Below are 11852 nucleotides of genomic sequence, written 5' to 3' on the forward strand. Positions count from 1 at the left end.
GGTTAGGTTGAGAAACTCCCATCTCATTTTTTCCTTTGACTTCAAAATCACAGCAGAAGTACCAACTTAGTGTTTACAAATAAAAAATTAAATTCCTGATTGTTTCACTAGATACGACCCTTCCTCCTCAACTGGGATCACTTAGAGCCCTTTGAACCTGCATTTAAACTGCATTTTGGAAGTTCAAACTTGGGGGCACCATAGAAGTCCACTATATAGAGAGAAATCCTGAAATGTTTTCCTCAAAAACACAATTTCTTTAGGACTGAAGACAGATAGACATGAACATCTTGGATGACAAGGGAATGAGAACATTATCTGAAAAATGTTGCTCTGGAAGTGAACTTCTTTAAAAGTGAGTTAATGTATATAAACAAATAGTAAAAAGCAGGCACTTGTTGACAAAAAAGTTAATTTCCCTTCCTGCCTCTGTGAGAGTGCTAAAATGTCCATCAAACCGTGTTTAAGAGATGAAAGAAACGAGCAAGAGACAGATGATGGATGGTTTAGTTGTACCCACCGGCAGACAGCATCAGCCTCAAAGTACCGTGAGTGCCGGCCATCAATGATGACGATCTCGTGGTGTTTATCCAAGAAACACTCCACCGCAGACTCAGGTGTTCGCGCGATGTTACACCTGAACCCCGCCCGCTCACACGCCCACCAGAACGCATCGCTCTGACTGTCTTCTTTAGCGAAGACCAGTAACACCTGAGCGAGAGAGAGACGGAGAAAGAGAGAGGTGCTGTTGGTGGGTGCGTGTGAAAGGTCAACAGTCTTTCATCCTGTTCAGCGTTGTGTAACCATGGAGTTTAGATGTGAAATTCCACACGGTCCAGGTCGTTCAGGACGCCTCTGTCACTGCTACCTCGCTCAGGAGGCCCAAAGTGCAGCACCACACGTCCACCTACAGGGGGCAGAGTGACCTCACCCGCTCACACACAAACCTTCAAACACATTTCTACTTGTTGTCAGAACAGGCCTTTTTCACAAGCATCAGATATGTGAAAACTGCAGATAAATAGCAGGGTCACCAAATACAACAATGCACTGTAAGGGGTATGTTACCCCTCTATTTCAGATAGAATGACTTTATGTTACCCAAATTCACTCTGGTGATGTGTAACATCTTCTATTTTATATCTTAGAAAGCATAGTGCTCTGATTTGAACAAACAGAGATACAGCAGGGTTAGCAAATCTAAGCAACTGATTTTGGTAACCTGGAATGCTGTGTTGTCAGAATTGGTGAATATTTGCAGATGTTTACATCAGATCAATATGCTTTCTAGATTATTAAAAACAAAGGAGATTAGACATCATCAGAGTCAATCTGGGTAACATTTAAGCACTTCTGTGTAAAACAGAGGGAAGGGTAACATTGTTGGTAAACTGCAACAATTTGGTGAAGTATATGTGCAACTGTTCACATAAAATCATAATGCTTTCTGAGTATGAAATAGAGATGTTTGGACATCACTAGAGTGAATTTGGACATTTAGCCATTCTGTGTGAAACAGAGGTGGGTAACAGCTTTCGGTAACATAATGTCATATTGCCCGGTCGGATTTGGTGACCCTGCTGTATGTATTACACCAGAGCTTTCTGGGATATAAAATAGAGGAGATATAGGAGATTAGACATCACTAGAGTGAATTTGGCTAGTCATTGTACAGTATGTAAATATAGGGGGGAACTAAACGTAGTAACCTGTAAGGATGTGTTGTCAGATTTGGTGAAGCAGAGGACATTAGACAAAAGAAAATTTGTGTAACAAAGCAATTCTGTAATAAAATACAAGGTGGTAACAAATTTTGGTAACATGTAACGGTGTGTTGTCAGATTTGGTGACCCTGCTGTATATGTGCAAGAGCTTACATCAAATCAAAATGTGTTCTAGAGTGTGAAATAGAGAAGTTTACACATCACCAGAGTGAATTTGGGTCACATTAAAGTCATTTTGTGTGAAATAGAGGGGGTAACAGATTTTGGTAACCTGTTACACTGCCTTGTCAGAATTAGTGACCTTGCTCTATATGAACAGCTGTTCATATTGAATCAAAATGCTTTCTAGAGTATGAAAAAGAGAAGTATAGATATCACTAGAGTGAATTTGCGTAACAAAGCAATTCTGTAATAAAATACAAGGTGGTAACAGATTTTTGTAACCTGTAAGGGTGTGTTGTCAGATTTGGTGACCCTGCGGTATATGTGCAAGTACTCACATCAAGTCAAAATGCTTTCTAGAGTGTGAAATAGAGAAGTTTAGACATCACCAGAATAAATTTGGGTAACTTTAAAGTCATTTTGTGTGAAATAGAGGGGGTAACAGATTTTGGTAACATGTTACACTGCCTTTTAGGAATTAATGACCCTGCTGTATATGTGGAACTGTTCAAATTAGAGCAATATGCTTTCTAGAGTATAAAATAAAGTTTAACTCTCATCAGCGTGAATTAAGGTAACATTAAAGACATTCGGTGCGAAACAGAGAGGGGTGACGGATTTCCGTAACCTGTAACAGTGTGTTGTCAGAATCGGTAACCGGTAACCTGTTTCACCAAATCTGCTCTATAAGAACAGCAGTTCACATCAAATCAAAATGCTTTCTAGAGTATGAAACAGAGGACATAAGACATCACCGGAGTGAATTTGGGTAACATCAAAGCAATTCTGTGTAAAATACAAGGTGTTAATGGATTTTGGTAAATCTGTATATGTGCAAGTGCTCACATCAAATCAAAATGCTTTTTTGAGTGTGAAATAGAAGTTTAGACATGGCCAGAATAATTTTGGGTAACATTATAGTCATTCTGTGTGAAATAGAGAGGGTTACAGATTTTGGTAACCTGTTACACTGCCTTGTCAGAATTAGTGACCTTGCTCTATATGAACAGCTGTTCAATTTGAATCAAAATGCTTTCTAGAGTATGAAATAGAGAAGTATAGATATCACTAGAGTGAATTTGTGTAACATCAAAGCAATTCTGTAATAAAATACAAGGTGGTAACGGATTTTTGTAACTTGTAAGGGTGTGTTGTCAGAACTTTAGACATCACCAGAATAAATTTGTGTAACATTTAAGTCATTTTGTGTGAAATAGCCTTTTAGGAATTGCACTGCCTTTTAGGAATTAATGACCTATATGTATATGCTCTATATGTGCAACTGTTCACATCAGAGCAATATGCTTTCTAGAGTATAAAATAAAGTTTTACTATCATCAGAGTGGATTTGGGTAACATTAAAGACATTCTGTGCGAAACAGAGAGGGGTAACAGATTTCTGTAACCTGTAACAGTGTGTTGTCAGAATTGGTAACCTTGCTCTAGATAAGAACAGCAGTTCACATCAAATCAAAATGCTTTCTAGAGTACGAAACAGAGGACATTAGACATCACCAGAGTGAATTTGGGTAACATCAAAGCAATCCTATGTAGAATACAAGGTGGTAACGGATTTTGGTACACTGTAACGGTGTGTTGTCAGATTTGGTGACCCTGATCAAATCAAAATGCTTGTAATAGAGAAGTATAGATATCACCAGTGTGAATTTGGATAACGTTAAAGTCATTCTGTGTGAAATAAAGGGGGAGAACAGATTTTGGTAACCTGTTCCACTGCCTTGTTGGAATTAGTGACACTGGTGTAAATCTGCATCTGTTCATACCAGAGCAATATGCATTCTAGAGTATAAACTAGAGAAGTTTATCCATCACCAGAGTGAATCTGGGTAACATTAAAGTAATTCTGTGTAAAATAGAGAGGGATAATGGATTTCGGTAACCTGTTATACAGCCTTGTCGAATCTGGCGATGTCTGCAGCTATTCAAACAAGAGAAATATGCTTTCTAGCATATAAAATAGAGCAGACAGAGGAGATTAGACATAAGCAAAAGTGACCTATAAAAAAAAAAAAAGTTCATTCAATTTCAAAAGCCCCTAGAAATGATAGGTGATTCATTTGTAAAATCAATCTTGTCTCTTAGCGAGTCGGAGATAACATAAGCGGCCTCAATTTACAATGGCAGTCAGTCATTAGGTTAACATCATGCACACTTTCTGTTTCACAATTCCACTTTTATTGAACCTTAATTCCCACTAATACCACACACTCATACACACACACATGCAAATGCACGCGCACACACATACACACACGCGCACACACACAAGCACTCAGGATAATCTCTGTGTCAATCCTTTGAGACATCTCAAGATTATCCCTGGGGTCATGAGTCCATGTTAAGAGGTCTTTAGGTGCCCTCACTCATTTGCCATACTGCCGCAATGACAGTAATGCATTATGATGTCACAGTGACATTCTATTACTGCACAGCCTATGTGAGATCAAAACATGAGTAAAAAGAGTCCTGTAGTGATAATCTATGATGTCTCAGTGACATTCCACAATGCATTACTGCAGGGACTGTGAGAGATCATAATGCATCACTAGCCTACATGGTTTCATAATGACCTGAAATGATGTATTAAATCCTATAAATTCAAGAGATGGTGCTTTAAAATGTTTGAAACGTCACTGCACAACTACGATATCCTGGAAAAGTGAAATAAATTGCTAAGAGCTGGTTATGTTATTGTGGTTGACCAATTTGTTGTTTGTGGTGTAGGCATTTAGAAAGCAAGAAAAAGAAACAGTTCACTCAAAAATGAAAATGATGTTGTCATTTGCTTACCATCATGCCATTCCAAACACATTGTTAAAGGGGTCCTGTTATGCTCTTTTATAAAGTTTTTATTTTGTTTTGAGGGTGCAGTGGAACATGCTCTCATGCTGGGTGGTTCGAGAAACGCATTATTTTTCACATAATTTACATTGTTACAATAGCTTTCTCCCCAGGCTGGCACATATGACTCGATTAGTTCCGGGTTTGATAAAGGCCTGCCTTCCGAAAAAAACCAAATGTGTTGTGATTGGTTAGCAATCTCGCTGTGCTGCAATTGGCGAACAGCTTAGACGGCGTTTCAGTAATGCCACTCATTGGTTTGATACAGGAAGCTTTTATTGATATATTTCCCCCTTTTGCAGTTTGTAAAGAGATACAAACACTACAAATGATCTTGTAAATGTTTAGTTATATTGAGTTTCAATGTGTTTTGAAGATAAACCAAGTTTAGTGGCCAATGCTGAATCTCAAATTGGTCCAGATTTGGTAGATTAATTAAAATAAAGACGTACAACAGATTCTTCTCATTTAAAGCAATTTCTACACACTAATCATTCACTTAAAGCAACCTGTGGTTTAGTGGCTCGCACAATGATAACATGGAGACAATCTCAGTAATTAGCTAATTAAACATGCACCTTTTGTTTACCTGGCCCAGATCATTAACCAGATCGAAGTTAACTAGCCAAACACTTAAAAAGCCAGTAAACACACTAGCATTCAAAAGTTTGGATTTTATCAAATAAATTAATACTTTTAATCAGCAAGTACACATTAAACTGAATATAAGTGACAGCGAGGACATTTCTGACAGTTATTAAAATAAATAGTTATATTTCAATGTTTCCACAAAAATATTAAGCGAAAGAACTGTTTCCAACACTTATAATAAAAATAAACGTTTAAAAAACAGCAAATCAGCAATGAAAATGTAGCTTTGCATTACTGAAATAAATTAAGTTTTAAAATATATTCAAATAGAAAACATTTATTTTAAATAGCAATATTATTTTGCACCTTTACAGTTTTTACTGTATTTTTGATTAATTAAATGCAGCCTTGGCGAGACGTCAAAATCCAAAATATAAAAAATCATACCGACTCCAAAATTTCAAAGCCACAAATTCAAACATACACAGAATGACCAAACAGTACTTTACCTGAATGGGCTCCTGGGTCAGTCGCATCGGCCCCAAACGCTCTTCTGCTGCAGACACCTGGAAGAGATCAAGAGAAACAGGTATATTTGAAATGAGGTTAAAAAAGCCAAAAACTAAAGCAAGAATGCATCTGGTTTTACCATCTCAGAGCCCTGAAGCAACATTCTGACATGCCTGTCCTGTTTCTAATCACATATTGTTTGTACATGTGCTCGAATGTCCACGAATACAATCATTTAAGCAAACTACACACGACAAACAAAATCGGTCCAATGAAGAAATAATGTTTCACAGGTTGAATTAATGATGGTAGGTACTCCAATCCAAGAGTGTTAGTTAACTGATCCTAACACGATTATCCATATTTCTATAGTTAAACTGTTTTAAACAATCTTTTAGCTGTTCTAACGCTTTGTCGGATATGAGATATGCTGTCTTTTACGGCGTTGTCCAAATGGTACGGCGACATTGTTGCAATGGCAGAGAGCAGGTGGCTCAAAGCTTCCTGCGTCATCCACTTTAACACTACACATAAGCCTCTCAGCAGGAATCACACGCTCACACACACAAACACACATGTACAAAAAGCCTTCAGGCTAAATACGGACCATAATCACTATAAAAGCAGCATATGTAATGCACATTTAATTTCGCCAGGACAAACGGGATGAGTAAAGATATTTTGTCTTGTTTTGCAATAAAAAGATATAAAGATTCAAATAAAATCAGTGTACTTGCAATGCAACTCTCTCTCGCTCTTGTGTAAATGGCACAGCATGAATTTGCTTGGGTTATCTGCCTGTTTTATGTTCATTTTAACTGTTGAGGGGCCATCTAGAGTCAAGAGCTTCCATTCCTGTTACTACACACACACTCAGATCTGGGATCTGTTTAATTTGACAGTCCAACAGTCATAATACAATCACAATCTGCAGAGATGCAATTACAGTTTCAACAAATGCTATTAACAATAATCCACAATTGTCACTTGTAGTAAAATGAACTGAATCTCAGCATGTTCTTCCAGCAGAACGTAGTTTTTTTTAATTGGTTTGTGTCGAAAATGTGCTTGTTTTGTTTCATACGTATATCAGCTCTAATCAGCTGCTTGAAATTTACTGAGACTAATGTGAAATTACTGTAAAAAGGACAAAGCAAAGCAAAAGGTCGCACTATCAATGTAAAATAGTGCAACCATTAACATAAAAACAGTTGAAGTCAAAAGTTTTCATACACCTTGCAGAATCTGCAATGTTCATTATTTGACCAAAATAAGAGATCATACAAAATGCATGTTATATTTTTATTTAGTACTGACCTGATTAAGATATTTCACATACAAGACGTTTACATATAGTCCATAAGAAAAATAATAGCTGAATTTATAAAAATGACCCTGTTCAAAAGTTTACATACACTTGATTCTTAATACTGTGTTGTTACCTGAATGATCCACAGCTGTGTTTTTGTTTTTTAGTTGTTCATGAGCCCCTTGTTTGTCCTGAATAGTTAAACGTCCTGCTGTTCTTCAGAAAAGTCCTTCAGGTCCCATAGATTCTTTAGTTTTTCAGCATTTTTGTGTATTTTAACCCTTTCCATGTGCAACTATTACAGAAGGCTTAAACGCTCACTGATCAGGGTAAATGTAGCTTATTTTGTCTTCTGGGGAACATGTACATACCTTCTTTATCTTCTGAAGGGCAGTGCTAAATTAAAAAAAAAAATGATATTTAGGCAAAATAAGAAAAATATACACATCCTCATTCCGTTCAAAAGTTTTCAACCCCCAGCTGTTAATGTTTCCTTCTGAAGCATCAGTGAGCGTTTGAACCTTCTGTAATAGTGGCATATGAGTTCCTCAGTTGTCCTCAGTGTAAAAAGATGGATCTCAAAATCATACAGTCATTGTTGGAAAGGGTTAAAATACACGAAATGCTGAAAAACCAAAGAATCTGTGGGACCTGAAGGATTTTTCTGAAGAACAGCAGGCAGTTTAACTGCTCAGGACAAACAAGGGACTCATTAACAACTATCACCTAACAAAAAAAAAACACAGCTGTGGGTCATAACAACAGTATTAAGGATCATTTGAACAGGGTCATTTTTATAAACTCAACTATTATTTTCTTTTGTGGACTATATGTAAATGTCTTATATGTGAAATATCTTATTCAGGTCAGAACTGAATAAAAAAATAACATGCAAGATCCCTCTTATTCTGGCAAAATAATTTTTTGAAAGCTCTGAAAGTTACACTACGGAAAATTGCTTTTTCATACTAAAAGTGATAGTCAGAAGAGACAGTCGGTATCAACGCTGCTTTTTATTTTCCAGCCAAAGGCCATTACCAAAACCACAGTTACACAAGATAACACAAGACTCATGTTTTCTCAATAACAATTACACAATAAAAGTAGAAAGAACATTTTGCCACTGGAAAATCAACAACACATTTAATCCTGTGTTCAAATGCATTCTCTGCAACTCTGTAACTGATGATTCAGCTTCAGAAAGTCAGTCCAACATTTCTGCTACATTTTCATACATTTTCCCAATCAAATCTTGTCTGCATTCTTTGCTCTTCCTCTCTAACTCCCAGCCCCGTGCTTGAGGTTTCTCACTTATTGGCACTGACGTTACATGTCATTTCCTAGAAAGCAAAACACACACACACACACACACACACACACACACACACACACACACACACACACACACACACACACACACACACACACACACATGTTGGGTTTACATGTTTTATGGGGACATTCCATAGGCGTAATGGTTTTTATACTGTACAAACCGTACTTTCTATCGCCCTACACCTACCCTACACCTAAACCTAGCCCTCACAGGAGATTGTGCACACTTTTACTTCATCAAAAAACTCATTGTGCATGATTTATAAGCCTGTTTCCTCATGGGGACCTGAGAAATGTCCCCACAAGGTCAAAATCTACTGGTATTCCTATCCTTGTGGGGACATTTGGTCCCCACAACGTGATGAATACCAGGTACACACACACACACACACACACACACACACACACACACACACACACACACACACACACACACACACACACACACACACACTCCCACACGCATTGGTATATGTGGTTTACAGGGACTCTCCATAAGCATAATGGTTTATTCAGTACAAACTATATTTTCTAATCACAGGAAGTGTCCTCATAAACCATGCTTTCATTATGGGTCCTCATGAATTACATAAACCTGTACACACAGTTTAAGGATTAGTTCACTTCCAGAATTAAAATGTCCTGATAATTTACTCACCCCCACGTCATCCAAGATGTTCATGTCTTTCTTTCTTAAGTCGAAAAGAAATGACAGTTTTTGAGGTAAACATTCCAAGATTTTTCTCCATGTAGTGGGCTTTAAAGATGAGCATTTGTGGTTAAAAAGTATATACATTTCAATTTTTTTTTAGAAAATGAATGATTGTTTCACTAGATATGACCCTTATTCCTTGGCTGGGATCATGTTGAGCCCTTTGAAGCTGCTTTGAAACTGCAATTTGGACCTTTGCCACCACTGAAGTCCACTATATGCGGAAAAATCCTGAAGTGCTGTCCTCAAAAACCTTAATTTCTTTTTGACTAAAGAAAGATCTTCATGGGTACATTAGCAAACCCATGGAGGAAAGTCTAAAAACAGGTCCTTTTAGGTCATCCTGTCCCAAACTCACATTACAGGTTGAACCAGAAGTTGACCACAGTGTTGTAAACCACCACACTGTTTACACTCCTTGGATATTAACCTAACAACTGTTCTCTTTCAGTTGTCTCTGCATATTAAACTAAGGTGGAATATATACAGTGCCTTGCAAAAGTATTCATACCCCTTCATTTTTTTTCACATTTAGTTTTGTTGCAGCATTATGTTAAACTGCTTTAAATTACTTTTTTTCCCACATCAATCTACATCTCACACACCATAATGACAAAGCACAAAACAAGTTTGTAACAACTTTGCAAATTTATTAGAAATAAAAAACTGAAAAGATCCTGTTGCATAAGTATTCATACCCCTTTTCTGGGACACTCGAAATTTAGCTCAGGAGCATTCATATTGCTTCTAGATGTTACTACACTTCGAGTGGAGTTAAACTGTGGCAAACTCATTTGAATGAGTATGATTTAGAAAGGCACACACCTATCAGAAAAGGTCTAACAGCTGAAAATGCATATCAGAGCAAAAACCAAGATAACTGCCTGTAGAGCTCAGTGACAGATTTGCATTAAGGCAGTGATCTAGGGAAGAGTTCAGAAAAAAATCTGCTGCATTGAAGGTTCACAGAAGCATAGCCTCCATTATCCATAATGACGATTGGAACAACTAGGACTCTAGAAAATGTCTGCCAGCCCCCATCCAAGCTGACAGAGCTTGAGAGGTGAACAGGTGAGGCAAAGAATGGCAGATAATTGCCAAATGCAGATATGCAAAGCTTGTCACATCATACGACTTGAGCCTGTAAAGCTGCTTCAACTATGTACTGAGTTAAGGGTATGAATACTTATGCAATGTACTTATTTCAGTGTTTTATTTTTAATAAATTTGTAAAATTTGCAAATCTGGTTTTTGCTTTGTCATTATTATGGTGTATGGAGTGTAAACTGCTGTGGGGAAAAACTAATTTGAAGTAGTTTAACATAATGCTGCAACAAAACAAAATGTGAAAAAAAATGAAGGGGTATGAATACTTTTGCAAGGCACTGTAAATACATGACACGTTTCACTTTTAGGAAATGATGAATGCATCAAAATAATGTGATGGTCAGCATTGATACAGAGATCATACAGCTTCTGATGGCTGTGTCAATAAACAAACCAAGCATTTTACTTCTTCAAATGCCGCTTAATTATCTTTAAATGACTCCACACTTCATTTCAGCCCTCCTTCAAAGAGAGATGGTAAATTTTAGCTCTTCTGATGCTGCAGATCTCTCCAGGATAAAAGATCTGTGCTGTTCTCCTAGCTTTCACACACACACACACACACACACACACACACACACACACACACACACACACCTTCAAATGCACATTTCATCTTGCTATTTGTCCACATCTGGAGAACAACACTGGCAGAGACAATTGTGGGTCAAAAGAGCAACGCAACATGGTATAACACACAAACTCACAAGGACAAACAGTTGCGAAAAATAAACACACAATCTCTTACACTAAAACTCAGCTTCTGATTGAGGTACAAAGCAACTAAACTAAAAAAATTTACTATGATTTCTGCCAAATTGACCATAGTTATATTTGTAAGACTATAAGAAATTAATAGAATGAATCTTACATAAACTACCAGTCCAGTTTTTGAACAGTAAGATTTTTTAATGTTTTTAAAGAAGTCTCGTCTGCTTTTGTACAGCAAAAACAGTAAAATTCTGAAATATTTTTACAATTTAAAATAACTGTTTTCTATTTTAATAGATTTTAAAGTCTAATTTATACCTGTGATTTCAAAGCTCAGTTTTTGGCATTATTACTCCAGTCACATGATCCTTCAGAAATCATTCTAATATTCTGATTTGCTGCTCAAAAAAGCAATTATTATTATGTTGATAACAGCTGAGTAGAACTTTTTCAGGTTTCTTTGATGAATAGAAAGTTCAAAAGAACAGTATTTATTTGAAACAGAAATCTTTTGTAACATTATAAAAAGTCTTTATCATCACTTTTGATCAATTTAAAGCATCCTTGCTAAATAAATAAATACATACATACATACATACATACATATTAATTTCTTTCCACAAAAAAACAAAAAACAAATACTGACTCCAGGCTTCTTAATGGTATAGTAGATAATGTTAGAAAAGCTTCATTTCAGATAAATGCCGATCTTTGAATCTTTCTATTCATCAAAGAATCCTGAAAAAAATGTTCTCAACTGTTTTATATATATAATAATAATAAAAACGTTTCTTGTAAACAGTAAATCAGCATATTAACAAAACCCCTT

The 11852-nt window shown here is 36.6% G+C and overlaps 1 protein-coding gene across 1 annotated transcript in view; it reads right to left on the reverse strand.

Annotated features, from left to right (window-relative positions):
• The window catches only part of pde8b (phosphodiesterase 8B), a 73112-nt gene that overhangs the window by 43992 nt on the left and 17268 nt on the right, over positions 1 to 11852 (reverse strand). The window contains exons 2-3 of the mRNA XM_073824303.1: positions 5849 to 5905; positions 521 to 711 (exon numbers count right to left, since the gene is read on the reverse strand). Of these exons, the coding sequence (XP_073680404.1) occupies positions 521 to 711; positions 5849 to 5905 (248 nt within the window). The remainder of the gene's footprint in view (positions 1 to 520; positions 712 to 5848; positions 5906 to 11852) is intronic.

The sequence above is a fragment of the Garra rufa genome, chromosome 19 (assembly GCF_049309525.1).
Source record: "Garra rufa chromosome 19, GarRuf1.0, whole genome shotgun sequence".
NCBI classification, from domain to species: domain Eukaryota; kingdom Metazoa; phylum Chordata; class Actinopteri; order Cypriniformes; family Cyprinidae; genus Garra; species Garra rufa.